The 20,060-nt window shown below is 46.4% G+C and overlaps 1 protein-coding gene across 6 annotated transcripts in view; it reads right to left on the bottom strand.

The window, feature by feature from the left end:
• Positions 1-20,060, bottom strand: part of TNIK (TRAF2 and NCK interacting kinase) — a 165,395-nt gene that overhangs the window by 62,429 nt on the left and 82,906 nt on the right. For all 6 annotated transcript variants that reach the window (XM_076341364.1, XM_076341366.1, XM_076341365.1 and 3 more), the window contains 3 exons: positions 15,293-15,349; positions 10,297-10,422; positions 1,761-1,871 (listed from right to left, as the gene is read on the bottom strand). In XM_076341364.1, coding sequence (XP_076197479.1) covers positions 1,761-1,871; positions 10,297-10,422; positions 15,293-15,349 — 294 coding nt within the window. The remainder of the gene's footprint in view (positions 1-1,760; positions 1,872-10,296; positions 10,423-15,292; positions 15,350-20,060) is intronic.

Genomic DNA, 20,060 nt, shown 5'->3' with positions numbered 1-20,060 from the left:
TAGGGAGCCATTTCTGTGGCAGAAACAATAGAATGGTTTTGTCTCCTTTCTGTGTTTCCATCATCCAGAAACTGAAGAAAACAATTCTCTTGTTATATCGGTCCAATAAACGGGACTTCAATACACTGATAAGCTTGTATTAAAAAAGCTACCATGCAAATACAAATGTTATAACTTGCACGTATCCCTAATGGAGATATAGCTCAAATTAAAAGCCTGTCTCAAAGGCTAAAGGTAAACTAGTTTTTCTGTTGTGCTTTTTTATTAGCTCATTAATTTCTTTTTGCAACCTACATTTTTATTTCATTCACTTATTATTTGAAAGTAACATCCACCTATATTTCCAGCTCAGTAAAAACATGGATTACTTCAAAAACTAATTTTGCATTAGGTTTACATTTCACATTAAACATTCATATCTGAGAAAGAAAATAATTTCTGCTATCACTACTGGTAGTTATCAGTCATTTTACACTCATTACCTTGGGACAACACCATGGAATAGATTATATCTGTATGGGACCCCTTTTTTAGCCATGTTATACCCAGTTAGAGGCACCTTTGTGCACTGGAGGCAAAGCAAAAATTTCATTGAATTTCAGAAAATCCTTTAACAACGCAGGATCGAGCCTCATGTTAGAATTACAACCAGTCCTCAACGTCTGAACCAAGAATGAGCCACCTTCTGCAGCATGAAAGGTGGGAGCCTTTCATCACCTGAAACCCTATGGAGGTCACCAACCAACCGCCCCGACGCGTGGCCAAAACGCGAGTGATGACACGTGATGGTGGCCCTGGGACATGAGTCAGTCGCTGTGTTCTGACTCACTGCCAGGGTCTGTTTTAAGAAGTAGGCTCATAGAGCTCAGACATTTAAAATAAGCCCGTGTAACTGTCGTTTCCTGGCACCAAAAGCAGTGTCTGTACAAGTGATTAGCTACAGCGCCAGCGTCTTCTGTACATCGTGTTGATGCGGACGGTGGCATTCAGGGTCAACAGAGAAGTGCTGTGTCACCCCTGGACACCAGCAGCAGCCTCAGTGGCAGTGTCAGACACCGCATTTTGGAGCAGTCATTTTGCATTGTTTTCTTTTAATGGCTCTTTTACAGTTTTCCTTCACATGCTCAGTATTTCTGTTTCCTCCTGAACAAAATCTTGGTTCACGGAGTGATAAATTTTAATGTCGAAGCAACTGTTATGATCACATCATCTGACCTCAGTTGTGCAAAATGCAAGCAAGCCTTTGCTGAAGCTGCCATCTCCCAGTACATGAAACTCTGGAGCAGCCCATTTTAAGACATTCCAGTCAAACATTTACCTTGTGGGTATAAAAGCTGCAGCATCCTCATTAAAGCCAGAGACATGTGGATTTAATAAAACCTGGGGTGCTTTTTAATCATGAAGAATCTTTCCACCGACTTTATTAAAGTCCTCACCTTTCTGTTAATTGAAAATGTAATTCTAATGTAAATAAATCTTTGCCCTATTAATACTAAAGAAAATTATGTTTTTGTTGAAGGAAAAAGAGGGTTAAAAGTCAGGGAACTAACAGAGCTAAAGGGCATTAAATAGGGCTTATTTATTATGCATCATACAAGCACATGAATCATTCATGCCTACTGGCACTGAAGAGGCTCCAGCCCATGGCAGCGTGGCAGCCACAAAGCCTGCCGAGCCAAAGGCTTTACTTATCCCCCGAGCACCGAGTGAGATACTCCAACAGCTCCCAACATTTAGCTCCCTCTGGACACGACACGTACCCGTAAAATCTCTCTGCAGATGTAGGCAATCCACTCCTCCTTCAAGGTGTTCCCCTTCGTGTTCTTGATGAGGTCGGTGACGGAGCCCGCGCCACAGAACTCCATCACCAGCTGCCAAACGGAACAAAAATGCAATTACTGCAATGACACCAACAGCATCCTCTGGGCTGCCCGACTCCAGGGTAGGACCCCGAGGCTGGCAATGCAGCTGTGGGGCCACCACAGCGCTACGCAGAGCCACCAGGATATAATCTTGAACCTATCAGCTTTTAATCATGTGGTTTTTGTTATAAAAATGAAACGATAAAAGGCTGGAAGGCTTGAAAGGCTTGTTGCTCTCCAGAAGGATGGGAACAAGAAACAGGATCAGTCCAGTGCTGAAAATCAGCAGAGGAAATTGGAAACCTTGAAATCTCAGACCCCACCGCTACACACCCTACTTTATACTTATGATCAACCTTTAGTATCAACAGCAATACAAGCAAAACTCTACCTCTTACATGTAAGTTCTTCAACTCTGAAAATGTGAAGGCAACAAGACAGATGTTTGAAAGCTTCCTACAACCTTAAAAACCAGGTATACTTTTCAATTTTTTTTTTACCAGGAAGTCTTTGCTTTTGAGCACTTTTTTGAGCAGGAAACCTTTCTCGAGGGCAAGCTTGCCGTGCAGCTGCAGGCTCTCCGGGAGAGAGCTGGTGTCCTCCTGCTCAGGTTGGTTCAAATGAGACTGGGCACCACTGCTTGTACCACTTCCAAAGTTTCATAATATCAAAGTACAAGGATCTAACCTGGGCCTGAACTTAATCTTGTCATGGAGCAACTGTGAAATAAACCTTCTAAAAATAGCACGGGATGCAAGTCTGCCTCCCAGGGACATCACGGATCCCCAGGGCGTGCAGGAGCTGTCAGCGTGCTCCAGAAAGCGAGCACAGCCCGTGTATGCAACAAGCCTCCTCCAAGACCTGTAGAAGTGTTTCTCTCAGGTGTGAAACCATGTTTTCCAATTAGATCAGCTTGCTACTAAAAGATACTCCCTTGTAAGTCGTGCCTTGCCAGATTCTTCAATGTGCATGTTTAAAGTTTCTTATCACATGAAGCTTACATGGCATTTAATGTTCTCCAAGCAAGTGACGTGACTTTATTAAAAGCATGGGCCAAGAGGAGAAGAGAAAGAAACAGCAGAAGGGTTACTTCCAACCAAATTGCTCAAACGCAATGATTTAAAAGACTATCATAAATAATCACTCATAAAATCCAGACAGAGTACTGCTATAAACCTTCATGTTAAATAAAATACTTGAGCGGACTATACCTTAGTTGGCTTTGACCCTGCTCCTATCTTTAGTTTTGGTATTAAGTTTCTCTTCTCTTTCTAAACTGACAGCTGAAAAATTCTTTGTATACCCCTGTTACGTCAGGAAACTGGCTTCAAGAAAGAGATGCGTGACTGGCCAAAGCCTGTCCTGTGCAAAGGCAAAGAACACTGCTGCAGCACTTGCAGCTCTTCCACCCCAGCAGGAGACCAGCAATCCAGCTGGGTCACTGGGACATCATGGCCTAAGTCATGGGTTACACATTGCTCACTGCATGGGGAATAATGGAACAACTGGTTTCAAAGTCGCTTTTCCTCTCTTTCTTCCCTTTGGACGATTGACACGTGTAAGTGTCTGCACGTGTTTCTGATTAAATGAACGTTTGGGATACCACAGCAGCAAGCATGGAAATGAAAACCCTGGATAGCTGAACCAGCCACAAACACTTTCCAGCCCAAAAGCCTGACCCTCTCCAGTCCCTTTCCATGGAAATTCATCCACAGGCTCTCACCAGGGTTTGGAGCAGGAGGAAGAGGAAGGGCATGCTATGCTATGTGCGGCAATCACAATGCTTAAAAGAAGATGGAAGAAATCCCATTAAAAGTACACAATGCATCCATTAATTTGCCAGATTATCTTTATGGAGCTGGCAGTTCACTCGATCCTCTAACCTGTCCTTGAATTTCCATAGAGCAAAGATTTATTTTGCACCAGGAGGTGAATAATATGGCCACCTGCTGATGTATCCCAAATCTGTAATTGTGAAATCTCCTGGAGATTAAAGAAAAAAAAACAGAGAGAGGGAAAGAGAAACTCCCACAAGGAGTGTTCCAACTCGGCTTTTTAAGAGCTGCACAGTCCCGTAACATCCATAGGAAAATATCCAGCACCAGCTGGATATCTCTGGCAGTACCAGCAGGCTCCAGGTCCAGTTGGGCAGGGGCCAAGGGGCCTCAGCAGCGCACACGTGCTGCTAACAGCAAGGCTCTTCCCAAAAGCTCTGCCACGAGTTCTCCAAGAAAACGAGCAACAGAAAGACAACAAAGCTGTCTGAGTATCCCTGTCTGCAATGGAGAGCTGATGGACATCCAATGTGAAAAAACACTGTTTCCAGAAGGTTTGGATGGAATGGGAGGAAAGTTGGCAGCACACTGCTGTGGCACTTAGCGGCACTGCAATCCCCTTTGATCCTCAGATGGAAGGATGCTACAAAAGTCCCAACTACAGCTCACACAGTGGAGCCTCCAAAGAGAGGAGAAACAGGTGATGGCTAAGGATTCACACCAACAGGCCAGGTGAGACCTCACCCACAGCACTGCGTGTCCTGCTGGGTGATAGAGCCCAAGAACGAGAAACACACACTGGAGCAGGTACAGGAAGATGAATAGGTCTTCTCAGAGGACCTGAGGACTTTTTCAGCCAGCCAGGGGATGGATGGCTATGGGATATGAGTGTATACTGTCAACAGTACAGACAGGTAAGCACCAGAGAGGGAGAAGAACAAGGTAGATACTGGCATAATATCCATATATCAACACCCTATGGGTATATTTAGGTTGGAAATCAACAAACAGCCTTCCAGGAGAAAAGAAAAGGGAACAAAAGTTTCAGCTGATTTTAGGACAGAGCTTAGTATACTCAGGAAAGGCTTCAAATGGCACTTATACTAAGATACTTTCTTGCCAGTCCCATGTCTCTAGGTGAGAGTTTTGCCCTGCACACACTTGCATCATTACCAATCTTGTTAAAGGATGAAGTCATGATGGGGTAAGACAATAAACTTGAAATGCAGATTGAATTTGTATTAACCATAATTAAAATTATCATCAAGATGGGCTAAAGGTAAGATCATCTTCTGAAATTTAATTTGCAAGGCCATTTATTGAGGAAGTATTTTTAAATACAGTTCACTTAGCATTTACTTAGCTCTTCATATCAGAGTGACAGCAAACTTCAGAAGCAAGGCAAATTCAGAAGCAGCAGCTGTAAATCTCTGTGTCCTGCTGTCTCACAAATTTTTTGTTTGAAGAGCCTTCGCAGCTTCCAAATCAACCACCACCTTCCCCAGTCTGGGAATGGCCAGTAAGACCTCTGTTCCCATTGCCACTGTACATTACCTGGAAGGGCTCAAACCTGAGCATCCCCAGCACAGAAACCCCAATCCAGCTGATGGTGAACCGCTTCAGCCTGTCAAGAGGAACCCCCCAAAATCATCGAACTCCTTTATTCTGCAAGCCAAATCCTTCTGTGTTCCTATTCCTCACCCCACAAACAATTCGACTTCTCTTTTACAGAAAAGAAGCACACAACATCCCCAGGCTAAATGCTGCTGGAAATCCTTCTTCCTGCTGTGTGTGTAAACAGAACCCGGGTGCAATGCAATCCTGTATGCCCAGGCCACCCAAGCCTCTCATCTCACCCCACAGCCTGGCTCCCTTGCAAAAGGGTCCCTCATCACACACATCGTGGCACCTGGAGCCAGTGATGGAGCATTAAAAAAAAAAAAAAAAAAAAAAAAAAAAAATGCAGAGACCTTCACTGGGTGGATCAGCAAAGCTGATGCCCATTTCAGAAACAGAAATATTGATTGAATTGGTGTTAAGCAATGACTAAAATATTCTGTAGCAAGATAAGCACAGGTTTTAATTGCCTGTGTCGGTGCTACAGCAGGAGCAGGCTGCTATGCTGTAGCAGCACATCTGGGTCGGAGCAGCGGGGCCAGCGCTGCTACGCTCTCCCCTCTCCGACGGCAGCATCAAACTGCTCTTGCACATGTTCATAAATAAACGACTCGCCTGGCTGCGCCCTGCCCGCACCTCCCTACACTTTGAGGCCAGCCAAGCAATCCCTGCCCCGAGGGAGCCGGCGGGCAGCTGCTGCCATGGGTCCTGAGCAGGCTGAAAGCTTTGGGCTTCGGGACAGCAGTGAAAGGAGCTGGGCTCACAGCCTTGCAGTGTTTACAGCACTGACATCACTTTGAAGAGGAGTGAGAATGAAATAGCGTTGGCTTACTCAGCCAGACAGCAGCAGAAAGCCTCTCTGCTAACGCCGGGCTCTCAGTCAGGGGCCAGAAGAGCAGCCCTGCTCCCCCCGCACTCTCCCGGGACTGCAGGGCTTGGAGGGACGAGAGAGAATTACAGCTCAACCGAAAACTGTCCCCTCTCAAATGTTTAATGATTTAGTTCCTGTGATGCAAGGTATCAGCAACTGCCAAAAAATATTCTTCAGTGCCTACAAGCAGATTAAGAGCAATCCTGCTCTGAGCTGCACAGGTACAACCCAGTGCTTCGATGGCTTGTGCTCCATTTTCAATGGAGTCTCGCTGCCCCCATTTTTGCTCTCCAGATCCCTGGTGTGACCCTGTTTGTACCACCCTGCAGCAATTCAATGGGCCCCTACGGCTGGACATGGTGAAAAAGCGCATTACAACTACACGGCGACAGCCCTGAGTGTTGCGTAGCTGCAGCGGTGCTATCCTGACATAGCCTCTGGCCCTAAATCACCCGAATTCCTTCTTCCCCAAAACTGCCCCAGATTACCCGCTGCAGAGGATGCACCGGAGGCTGCCCCACTGGCTCTGTCCCCAAGGGGTCCCTGTCCGTGCTCACCACGAGCAGGTATTTGGCAACCTGCCTGTTAGCAATTTTCCCCCCTTCATGACAGATGCAGCTCCGGGCACAGGCATGGTTGCCATGGCAACCCTGCCTTCAGCAGCCAGCGCTGCTGCCCCCCGGGGACCCCAGCGCGGGCTCTGCCCTAGGTGGGCTCTGCCCTGGGCTGCTGCCAGCCGCCGCTCAGCCCCCGCTCTCTGCAAACCCCCCTCTGCCCACCACCCCAAACCTGGTGCCACTGCCCACGCATGGCGCGACTTCTCCGTTAATGGTTTCAGTGCACCATGGCCGGCAAGGGCAGATGACAAACACCCAGCACAGTGGCATCCCTATTGCCCTGCGGATGTATACAGTGTGTTAATGTATGGGAACGAAGCAGAAAGCCTGCAACTTCCAGCAGCCATCGGGGCAGGCGATGTGCTGGGGAGGGGGTCCTTTGGGATGGGGTCACCTCCGCCATCAAGTTTGTGCTTCCTAATGAATGCCCCATCTTCCACCACCAAAAAAAACCCCCAAAATCTCAAAACGTGCCCCCCCCACCCCCCTGGGTTATGCGCAGCCTGGTAACCTATACCTTAGGTCTGAGATGTGCAAGGGGAATTTAATGAGTTTAACTCCGAGAAGCAGCAGTTAACTGATTAACTGGGTCCTCACTGTCCCCTGGGTCATTTCCCCAGTTTCTGCAGCCCACCCTCTCTTTAGCCCCTTGCACCACAGGCTCCCCCGGCCACAACCCCCTTGTCTCAGTTAGAGATGAGCACAATCCCTCTCAAAGGACCATGGCACCCCCAGAAAGCAACACTTTATCCAACACAGGAATAAGCCTACCTCCTATTTTTAATTTTTTTTTAAAATGTTCCCTAAAGGTTGTCCCTATGACTTTTACTTACTTTTTTTCCTTATGTATAAGATTTGTGATACACAACTCCATTGTCATCTGCTAAAATATCCTCCATGCAGCTCTTAAATTTCAGGAAAACTCACTTGTTTAGTAAGCTCGTCTTTCAGGGCAAGTGGCTGCTATCGAATGGAGCAGCAGCACCTTAAGACCTGCTCATCATGCGGCAGAAATGATGACAATACTTCATGTCAGAAGCCTGCCGTGTTTCTGAGAGATCTTAATCTCCACTGAAAGAGCGCTCTGTTTTTTATTTCCGTATCAGCCTCCTGAATGTCGATAAAAAGAATTACTTGGGCATTATCAGAAACCGTTTTATTTCAACAAAGGGCCAATGAAAAATAAACAAGCCTTTATCTGTGCAGCAAGACTGATAGAGTTCGCACAAGTCCTAATTCAATCAGATCCTGAAACAACAGCTATTTAACACAGCAACACCAGCACACCTCTCCTCCACTCCAGGGAGCTTTCCCATGAATACCTCCACCAGCCCCAGCACTGGGCATAGACTTAAAAAAACCCTCACACCCCAGCACTCTTCAGTGCAAGGAAAGCAGCTTTTGCAACAATTTTTTTCACTAGCCCATGAGAAAGGCCCCAAAATTGAGAGGAGAGGTAGCTGGTCTGGAAGGGAATTTAGATTATCTAGTCTGCCTTTCCCATGGGGCAAGAGACAAGCAGCACAGCTAGGTGATGAACACCTTCCCTTGCACGGCTGGGTGACCCGCCGGGGGAAAGCCCAGGTTCTCCTCCTGACTTTGGCCATCTGAAGGTGATACAGCATGTACAGCATCCTCTGCTGTTTCATGATGATGGGAATGGATGAAAGGGCCTCTCTTAATCCAAGGAGTTTTCTACTGAGCTTTTCTTGTTGGAAGTTTGGGCTGCTCTGGATGGGCAAATCATTTAAAAAACCCCACATTATTTTATTAACACTTGTATACGCCAATAGCTCTTTGCACTGGAGCTAGAGGAAAGAAAAAACCCCTCTCTTCCCTGGTCAGACTGTGCTAACCCCAGATCCAAGCAGCGTAAAGGCACTGGGCAGAGCCCAGCTCCGGGGAGGGCTTCTCTCACTATTGAGGGCTTTGGCACACAGTTGGTGGGGCTTTTTTCCCCTAGGCACTCCAGCAGCACAAGGGGAAATGCTGTGGGTTGGTTTTCTATTTTATTTGGTTTTTTTAAACAGATTATAAACCAGCTAAAGCCAAATGGAATTTCATGGGATGAAAAGGCATTTCTCAGCTTGACAGCTTTCTCCTCACTGAATCCCAGGTCAGCTGTAAAGAACATGTTTTTTAAGAGTTCCCACCAAAAATAACCCCAACACCCAAGTAAGAAAAGCCCCTGGAGTCCAAGCCCCCAAGTCTTCCCAATAATTCAGTGTACCACAAAGTCTTGGGTAGCAAAGCAGTGCAGAAGCCCATCAGCTCCATTTTTGTCCCAGGAGGAATGTCCTCTGAAACCCCCTGGTTCCCACAACCCCCAGATGCTCTGGCATGTGGACACAGGGGCAAACAGCTGAAGCCACTGAACCTTTTGCTAAAATAAAGCCTAGGTTATACAGAAAGTAAAGGAAAGGACGTTCTGCTGCCCTCCAGCATCTCCATGGCCTCCTGGCTGAACCATGGATATTTGTTACCCCTGAAAAATTAGTCTCTAGCAATCTTGTGCAGGCACAGAAAACCTTTGGAAACCACCTGTGGATAACCTAGAACTGACTGGATTTACAAGACTGTGAGGAAATAAATGCTATTTAGATCACAAGACAACATCCAGGTCATTACATTTAAGATAACTCAAATGTAGCCTTCTCTTCAACGCTGCCCTAACGAAAGCAGGGTCTCAAACTGCTGGTCAGACACCCACGGGCACTGCAGACTGCTGCTCCACAGACTTAGATCAGCACAGCTGAGCTCAGAATACAGCACAGTAACTTTAGTTAATTTTTCACCCTGCTTATGGCAGTGCCCGGAGCCCCGACCCGCAGTGCCTGCTGCCCTGCCCAGCCCCTGAGAGCATCAGCTGCCAGCGAGGAGGTGGGCTCCAACGCTCCAGCTGCCTCCGGAGATAGACGGTGGATTTAAACTCTATCCTCTGTGGTCTGGGAATGCTGAATTATTAACCGAGAAGCCACTGACAAGGGAAGCAGCGGGAGGAGGCAGGCAAGGATTTATGGAGAGGCAAAGCAGCTTGCAGCCCTTCAGCAAGACGAGGCGATCTTCACCGAAATGCCTGAACAGCCATAGACCTTCCTGCCTGCCCTTCACTGTCCCCCTCCTCTTTATTCACCTACACTGGCTCTGTGAAACATTAAGCATGAGAAGCAGTGCCGAGAGCTGGCAGGAATCATGCGTGCCCAGCATCCCTTGTCCAGCCTCTGTCTTCCCAGTAACACTCCCGGCTCCCTCCAACTGATTTTTTTGATGCATTTATTTTCATAGGACGGAATCATTTTCAATTAAATTTTGTAACAAAGATGTTGTTAATGACAATTCAGAATAAAAATGGTTTTATCATCAGTCTGCAAAGATTTTATGGCAAAATGGAGAAGCATTTTGCAGCGCAGGAAGAGCCTTTTCAAAGCCATGACTTCAAAAAAGATGGATGCAAAATAAGGCTTTTGTGCAATATAGGTCGTGGTAAGAGGACAACATGGAGTAAATCATTTGTGTCAAACCCCAGTTAATTTAGAGAAAAGAAAGCAACTTACCCAGAGCTGATCATCCATTCCTGGTGGGTTCTTTTTAATAAAAGCACCATAATACGTAGCGATATTTCGGTGGTGAGAATACTTCTTCAGCATGTTAATTTCTTGTTTGATCTCTTCCTCTTCATCCTGGGATGAGGCGAAAAGAAAAAGAAAACCAGAGACACTAAGAGGATGCACTTCACAGGTTCCTGTTTCCCTTTGTACATGGGTGAACTTCCACGCACCCCATTTCTGACCAACCTCACCTGTTTCCTTGCATCATTTTTTACAGCCGCTTTTTGCACCATGGAACTGATACCAGAGCCCTGGGAGCCTGCAGCCTGGACTGAAGACTAATGGGTTAAACTAAAAAAAAACAACTAATGGGTTAAACTAAAAAGCTAAGATGACCGGAACTGGAGAAAACACATGCTTTGCCACATTGCCCACTGCATTTCTGAACCCTGAACTGGACAAATCTTCAGGTGGTGCAGAAATCAGGTGGTTTACAAATGGTTCAGATCATGCTGTCTCCTCCAGAACGGGATCCTGAAGGTGCTGGCAGAGTTTAAGGGTGGGCAGCAGCCCTCTCACATGGGTTAATGACCCACCATCCCTGTGCACTGCTTCAAACCTCGTGGCACGAGTGGGAGCGGAGACCCCAGGAACCTCCTGAGGAGCCAAATAAATACCTGCACATGCCACAGGTGTAAACTGGGCTGGCCAAGGGCACTGATCTGCAGGGTGGGAGCAAGGCAAGGTCTGGCCAGGAACTGAGCCCTCTCATGGAGACATGCTCTACATCCAGAGGGCCACCAGTGCCGAACTTTGGCATCACAGCCAAATTACATGTTTTCAGCAGTTTAGACATTCCTCCACCTTTTAAACTCATTCCTTTAATAATTCATATCATAATTTACATCAGTATCGCATTGCTCTGAAGCTTAACAATACTTGTGTTACGCCAGTAATGCATCAGCACACCCTCCCAGACCCATCAAAGGCCCAAGAGGATGGTTTTCTAGAAACCACTGCACAGCAGAAGTGCTCCTGCACTGTGCATCCCAGCCGTGTGACACACCGCTCCTGCCCTCTCTGGAAGCAGCACAAGACATTTGGGGACACCAGGTGTCATTGGTGGTGCAGTGGCACCATGCAGGGAGCAGGCAGATGCTGCCTGTCCACAAACTCTCTGCCAGACTAACTCAGTCCTGGTGACAAGCATCATTCCCGTGGACTGTCACGGCCCCTCTCCGTCCCATCCGCAAAGCTGCAACAGCTGAAGCACCTGAGGCAGGGGAACTGCACCAATACCTGTTTTGATGTCCTACCTCTTTGCTTTCACGACCACCAAACATGCCCTGGTTTTATTTTAAGCTGACCGAATTCCAGCCCACTGTAATTCCACGGGCTGTGGAGCAGCAGTTAGTGCCTTGCTGTCGATGAGCTTTATTATAAAAGGACCAGCAGGGCTGTTACTTCTTTCTTACCCTTGTGTCCCTCACCTGCTTCATCCTGACTTCAGTTTTACAAATCAGCAAGGGACAAGACACCCTGGTGAACAGCGAAGCTGCAGGAGCAGCTCTTCTTGAAGATGCTCCCTGACCAGGTGTCACGCAACACGGACAGAAACACAGCTTTCTTCCCAAACTACCACAGAAAGCGATTTAATGACTACAGTCTTCCAGAGAGAATTCAGGGAAGAACAGTGAAGATGAGGACAGGAGGAACAAATAAAAGAAGTAGCTAGGTGGAGCTTGTATAAATAACCTCCAATTTTATCTTTGGTAAGAACATGGAGAGCATAAGCACCAAAGAGGATGAGGAATGGGCCCAAATGTTACAAGGAAAACCCATTCTGGAAGACCTTTATCACCTCTTTCCTTTAAGCAATTGACACAACTTTGCTTGTTTTCATTTGCCCAGGAAACCACGGAATAGAACACTTAGTTTATCAGGCCCCAGAGATTTTTTTTTTTTAATTGAAGCCCTTTGCAACAAAAAAAGCAGCTGGATGCTCAGTGGTGCTGGGAACAAGGAGGAACGGTCAGTGCAAAACCCCACCAGCTCCCTGAGTACCACTAGCCAGCTCTTCAGTCATCCCCTGCCTCATACCCGGCTCTCTAGGAAAAATGGAGATAAGCCACAGAGTACACTTGATCTAAGGTTTTATCTTGAGTCCCTCTTTAGGTTGAAGTATTCAAAATGGGGGAGGGGAACAAAACAAAAAATCAGAGCTGTGGATGGCACCTGAGGACATCTGCATGGTCAGGCTCAGGGGTCTCCAGCCCAACCTCCTGCTCCAAGCAGGACTATCACCAGTGATCACCACCAGCAAATCCAGCGAGGGAGGGAAGAAAAAATGAACTATCATAGCGAGCTGCTGTAACTACTTCAACCCCAAAACCAACAAAACCCAAAGACCAGGTTTTGCTGCCACACTTTGCCTCCATCCATCAATTCTTTTACATCCATCACTGGAAGTAGGGCATGCAGCAGGACCAGCCCCTGGAAAATGAATCCAAATCCTTAATTCAGAGATAGTGGCTGCCCAAACTGATCAAGTGCTGTAATTTGAGGGCCTCTATGCTGCCATCTTCCCTAACAGATAATTAGGGAATATATAATAATCTATGCAAGAGCATAGATGAGTTAAAGCATCGTTGTCAGGAGTCTTTGAGGGTTTAGTGCAAGGCACGTGGTCGGGATGAGATGCTGGCTGGGAGCTCACTTAGCATGTGGGGGCTTTACACTCTAAAAACTTCCTCCATGAAACTGCAGATGGCTATGGTTGGGATGACCGCACTAGTTTGGTTCTCTGTAGGCTTCTGAAAGACATGTTGTCATCAGGGACATCCCAGAAAAAAAAAAATGGGATGGAAGAACTGGATAAAACCAAGCAGCGGCAACACTGAAATCAGTGTGTGTCAGGACGTGGTAAAGGGCTGGAGTGGACATGTTTGGGTTTTCACCAGCAGCCTTCGCACTGAGCCTGGACCAGGTGCCAAATGTGGCTGTAGGCATAATTCAGGGACCAGCTTTAGAGATTACTCCAGAAGTGACTCCCAGGACCATTCCTGCGGTGGCTGGAGGACATGGTTCTAGATCTGACTTCAGCATCAACAGCTATGAAGCACAGTCAGTCCCCTACCACATCACAGGTTTGCTGTGTCTTCACTGTGGTCATTGCCTGTCCTGCCCAAGCCTGGTCCTGTTCCCTGAGCAGCCTTCTTTCAGTGACTAAGGGCCGGTGGCATCCCTTCAGAGGACATGGAGGTCTTACCTCTGCACCTTAGCTGATCGTGCTACTGCCTGCTAGATAGCTGCTTCTCCACTCATGCAATATTGGTGTCACCCAAGGCTGAGAAGCCACCACACAGGGTATTCAGTGGGGTAGGGAGAAGTAGAAGAGAGCAGAAGTTCGGTTAGGGGTTTTTTTTAGAGGACTGACTTAAAAAATCTGCGCATTATATATTAAAAGAAAAATAACCTATGTGTTTTAATATGGCTAAAAGCAGCTTAAGGGAAAAATAATTAAATATCCAAATAACACATCCCACACCAAATATCTGATTTACTACCTTGGACGTTCAGAGACCCTACCTGAGACCCTACTTTGGAAGGTAAAGGTTTAGATCTGGGATATCTACTTAAAGACGTGGCTGAAAATATTAGTTATTGGGCAGGATCATATTTGGGCTACTTTTCTCCAACATCTTTGCTTGGAAGTGATGATATTTTAAAACCACAGAACTAACCGTGGACTCAAATTTAAGCCCCTGTTTGGCTTAAAATATTCTGATTTCTCAGCTTAAATTTGTTGTGACCTCAGACTTCATCCATGGGAATCTCACTGCCATTTATGCCATGGGATTACGTTTGGTGGGTCTACCTATTCCCTTACAGCCTGCTTCCTACAAGAACTAGATAAACGGCACTCGTAGATGTTGCAAGTAAACAAAACCAAACATGATTCACATTTACAGACTTATTTCCATGCATCATTTCACCTGTTAGCACAAAAAAAGAACCTGAATGAAGGTCCTGTAGAAATTAATACCACACCGCAACATCTAAGGTATTTCAAAACATACTCCTGAGGCCAGCTGACTGCTTTCACAGCAAGTCAATTCTGTATGTGCTGAACTCCTGAAAGCTAATTAAAAGCATTAATTCAAAAAAATAAGGTGGGTAGATTGGGATAAAGTCCTAAATTTTGAAATGTGTTATTTCAGTAAAAAACCCCACCACAATAAAACACATTCTTCTTCCCAAACCTGGTCGTGTTTATGTAAGCAGGAACTTTGGGAGGTATAATACTGCACTTAAAAAAAATTATTCAAGAAAAAGCAGGGTCACAATTTCATGTGACCCTCCTAAATGCATCTGTTAGGTTTATAGGGATCATAGCAGTTCCACTCACTTTTTCTTCCATGGCCGTTGGGAAATGGTGAAACCATTTTTTCCCCTAAATCCTGTTATTCATTTAATAATTTGTAAATTCTTGGTTTTCTTAGTCTGATACAAGTTTCCAAAGAGCCACGTTTCTGAGACCAGGGTGGTGCATTCTTTCCTCTGTATCAGCAGGATGCACAGGAGTAATTTAACTTGCCTAGTAAAGTTATTCATAACAATACCTGCACATAGTTTTGGTGAACAAAAGCTTTTTCAGTGAAAAACATGGATTTGGAAAAACCGAAATGTGTTATGAATACATGATTCTGTTGCTCCAATTTTCTTCAGATTTTATTAACACATTCAAAAGAGCCACTGCTGGAACTGGATGCTGCTTTGTTTCAGCATAAAATTACTTAATCTCCAAAACTCTTCCAGATTTATTTTTCTCTCACACATTTATTAAAACCAAAACCTCTTAATGGCACATTTCACATTAAGGCAAAGGGGATCTGATTCCCAGAAATACAAGGCTTCCACCAACCCCCACACGTTATCACACCCCATCCCCTTTCCCCTCTTATCTATAATTTAAGGATGCAGGAGGAGGAGGATACATTACCCCGGTGACGTCCATAACCTTAATAGCAGCAAGCTGGCCTGTTTTAACATGACGACCCTGCAAAAGAAAAGCGAGAAGTTTGTTTGTTTTTGCTCAGTGGCAGTGTTTTCCTTGCAGTGAACAATATTCTTCAACAACCTCCTCACCCTGGCAGCATCCACACATATTTTTGCTTTTTCAAGAGCATCTTCACAGCAGCCATGATGGGAAAGCAATTCCCTCCCCTTCCTCCTGCCATTACAATTAATTAGTAAAGGGCCTTCGATGCATTTTCCTGGCAAACAAGTGCTGGAAATATCTTTTAATGCTCAGCCATGCAAAAAACCAGCTCGGGGCCTCTCCTGAGCACAGAGCATGACTCAGCTGGAAATGGTCTGCTGGAGCTGTGATGATGAGTATGTGCTGACTGGAGTACCCACACGGCACTTACTTCGGTCCCCTCGTGTTCGAGACCCAGCTCTCATGGTCCTGGGGACACCCAAGGGACTCCAAGCCTGCAGGACACCATTATACACTCTGTCCACTAATTTATTTATTTTGCAAATGCCTCGGTTAGCAGGCTAGAGCGGTTTTTAAAATCAGATTTGCTTCTTGGCTATGGAAGTGACCCCATCTTCAGCGCTGGCACAAGCAGGGAGCGTGCATCTAGAGGAGATGCTCGAGAGCCAGCGCGGAAACAGAAGCTCCTTGACACATACGGCCTCCTCCGTTTTCAGCAACTGAAAAATTAGCAAATTACTGCAATAAACTGCTTGTTGCACAGTGCTTGACTACATTAATCCTAATAGAAAAATGCCTGGAAGTGATGGGGAAAACTATAAAAGGGCCCAAACTGTTGATGGGGTCTTAAAACCAGCATAACTGCTATCAAGCAAGCCAATTCCCAGCCATTCCTCCTCTCCCAAGAAATGGATCACCCAACATCGTATCAAAATTGCTCATACCAAATCATTTCCCCCCCCTCCATTTGAGGGCACATGCTCTGCTTACAAACCGGGCAGAGCCAGAGGAAAAGATGCTGCTTCTCCAGAAAAAACAGCAGGCGCTGATCCCGGCAGGAGAGCCAGGAGGCAAAGGGAAGCATCCCTGTTTCCCAGTCACTTCTTCCTATGGGAGCAGCCCAAGGCCCCATCACATGAGATACGGTGTGGAGGACACACAGGGAACAGCAGCTCCTGCCCTGCAGCATTGATAATTAACGCACCAAGGACACAACAAGGAGCAGAGGCTGAGAGGGGACAAGCCACAGTATGGCAGAAACAGGGAAAAATATGAGCATTTCCTAAATTGCAGGCTCCTCCGCCCCCCCCCCAGGGTGCTTGCTGATGAGCTGGGGTTTCTGCCCAGGTTTCCCAGCCCTCCTGCAGGCTGGAGATGGTCTTTCATACCATCTCACCTCCAGCAGGAACGCCAAATTACCAGACACAGGGACCTCTCCCCGGCCCCTTGGGTTTCCAGGCACAGCATTGGGAAGCAAACCCACGTGCCGGCTGCAGAGCAAGGCAGCATCATCCTCTCCAAATTTATGACTTCACCAGGAAGCCAAGTCACCCACCAGGGCTCCTCACTCATTTATTAACACAATTTATATGTCCTGAGCAATCGCATGGTCTAACAACAGGAAAAAAAAGCTTTATTTTAAAATGTGCAACATAAAAAGTAATAGAATAAAGCACAGCCCAGCAGCATCAGGCTGTGGCTGAAGCACCCCCTGGATGTGGCTGTCGGGAAGGAGAGGCACATTGCTAGACACAACAGAGCTCAGGGGATAGCCTCAGACACAACCATGGCACACTGCATCCTCCATGAAATGGAGGGAGATGGGGAAGCAGGTTGGGGCATTTCAAGCCATGTATTTGCTAGTTATAGCCGCCTTCATCTGACATATCACCACCTCATTTTGTATTTTAAGGAAATGCCCCAGCCTTGCTGTGGTGGAGTGCTGCAGCCTACCTCTGATACTGGCCAAGGGCAAAAAGGAGCCCTGTGTGCCCACACCATCTTTCTCTCAGGGATCTGCCACCACCCCGTATACCTCCCAAGTATTTACAAATGAAGGTAAGATCTTAATATTGTGTGAACATTTACCAAAACAAAATAAACCGCTTTGAAATGTATGTTAATGTAAGCCGTGAGGGACACTTAGTCATGCAAAAGCCAGGCAAAGTAGTACCAATAAGTATTTAGCCTTGGAACTTTAGAACAAAGATTTGCTTTTCATATAGTTTGTTTGCAGTGATGGATCGTTGAGCTTCATCCTGGCAGACTTCCACCTCTGTCCAGGGAAACCAGGGGTTTCCTCACCAGTTAACTGTCCCTTTTAATTCAACATACCTAAGCGCTCAGCATTGATATTTGCAGTGAAACCATCATATATAGTTTAGAAAACCAGTTGATTTTCACCCTACTGCAGGCATCCTTGGTTTCGCAATACAGATACAGACAGGCTGAAGAAAGACACTGAGAACTGAAAGCAATAGATGCAATACAGGAATAAAATTAGCATCTGACCTGTACATGTTAAAAGATGTCAAGGCAGCAACAAGCCCTTTTGATGGCATTAGCCACCAACTGCCTCCTGCACATTGGCCATGCAGAAGTCAGTGCCTGTGCCCAAAGGCTGGAAGCGGGACTGGGAGCGCCCATATCCCTGCAGCCTTTCCAAAGGAACCAGCCTGGACCAGGCAGCAGAGCCATTTCTGCCAAAGCCAAGGCAAGCTGAAATTGTTCATTAATGAGTGGTAAGCGCTAAATTCTCCAGTGTGAACCTTGCACTGCTGTTAAGAAGATACAAAAGGAGAATGGGGTAGCAAGACCAAGAAAAGCACCAGAAAGCCCCTGTTGCAATATGCTTTTACATCTTGTGTGTCCTCCACCCATCAAAACTTGTTGGCTTTTTCCTTTAAACCATTGCCAGAGCAGGGACCTCCACTACAAAACCACACAACAACCGAGCCCAACTCCTGCTCCTGGGGTTGCCTCTGATCCCCCAACAGCAAAAGATGTGGGTCAAAACAGGTAAGACTGCAGGTGCCTACACAGAATTTCAACAGAAATTCTCTGCTTTTTCAAAATTCCTGCTTTTTGGTGCCCCTGTACTTGGGAGCTCACCCTGGGGATGCTGGAGAGGGTGCAGATGCCCAGAGGCAAAGCATTCATGAGGATGAGACCCTTCCAGGTAAGACAGTCACTTCTAAGCCTTCAGACCACACCACTACCGACGTTTTTGGCAACGGGAGCAAAGGAAGCCAGAGGGGAGCAGCAATGCTTGCAGCCACCCTTGCTCCCCGCGCCCTCCTCGCCTCCTGTCTGCTTAATAATCTATGCCAACAGCCCTCAGTTGTCTGTCTGCCTGCGGAAAAGGAGTTGATCTGCTTTTTAGCGATCTGTAACATTTTGTCTTCTCGCCTTCTTTGTCTCCTGGCATTGTTCGGGATTTTTCCGCTTGTTGGTGGTGGGTGAGCTGCTTCCAGCTGCTTGTACATAAGAGTGAGAGGTGTAAGAGGACCGGCATCCTCCCAAAGCCCAAGCTGCCACGATATCCCAGCATCCGAAATGTGGTACCACCAGCCCCATCCTGCTGTGGGACTCAAGCTCCTGCATGTCATTGCCTTTGCTTTGGACATAAGCATGGGTTTACCCTCCTCTTCCTCCCCGCTCACACAGGGCAGTGACTGAATCCCCCAGAAGTTCAAGGAGATGGAGGAGAAGAGATTTCCAGGAGGCACTTTCACCGCCCCATGTTGGCTGTTCACAGTAAGCACTGCAAGGTTTGAAGGACCACCGCCAGCATCACCTGGAGTACGGCTCCCGGAGGTCTCAAATACACAAGTATCCTCCATCCCTGCTCCTTTCCCCGAAGCAGGTTTTACATCTGGCTACGTGATGTCCTGGCTGAACTGCAAGTTCTGCTTTCATCTTCATAAATTCAGCACCGTTACAGATGCTGTGATGGCTCTGACAGCGTAAAACAAATAGGAGGAAATCGGAGCTACTAAAGCATTTTTCCCCATCTCCAGATTTGCTGTCAAGGTTCACTTGGGTATAAACCCACATTTCAGCCTCAAGATTGTTCAAGCATGAACTTCAAAACTGCCACAGTTTTTAATTAAACATCCATCTGAGCATAAATTCATGCTCCTAATTACTCTTAAAATGTTATATCAACTATCACTAACTTGATAATGTCAAGTATTAAGACTAATTTCTGCAAATGAAGCAGGCACCACAAGTTTTTCTTCAAAGGTTGTGGTCCTCACACTCCATAAAGCATAATGGACCGGCACATGATGGGAACATTGGTAAATGCCTTTAAACATCAATTGATGCATTCAAGCATTATATATATTTACTAAATAAATAAACCCTGGCCTCAATATCAGCCTTTGTATACAAAACCTGCATATTCTGGCCCAAAATTAAAGTCCACATTTTAAGGACAGAAAGAAGATGATTGATTGTTGCTTTTTAAAATTTTGCTTGCACAAGCATGACTTTCACCTTTAAGCAAAAACTGCAATTTCTGTACCCAGAAATGTATCCCACCACATTTACTTAACTTCTGCTGTCTGCTCCTATTTGTTCAACAAAATACATGACCCACCACCTGCTGCAACCAGCAGGACACAACCAGAACTGTCACTCTTTTGAGCAAGGCAGAGGTCCCATTTCCTTCAGCCGGGCAGAGCATCGTCTCTTAAACCTCCCAACCAGAGCACCCCCCCATGCATACATAACCCCCATAGCAGGCATTTAATGGAGTAACCCT

Source organism: Aptenodytes patagonicus, chromosome 6 (genome assembly GCF_965638725.1).
Source record: "Aptenodytes patagonicus chromosome 6, bAptPat1.pri.cur, whole genome shotgun sequence".
Lineage (NCBI taxonomy): Eukaryota > Metazoa > Chordata > Aves > Sphenisciformes > Spheniscidae > Aptenodytes > Aptenodytes patagonicus.
Note: the sequence above shows the minus strand (reverse complement) of the source record. Positions and strands in the feature narration are given on the sequence as shown.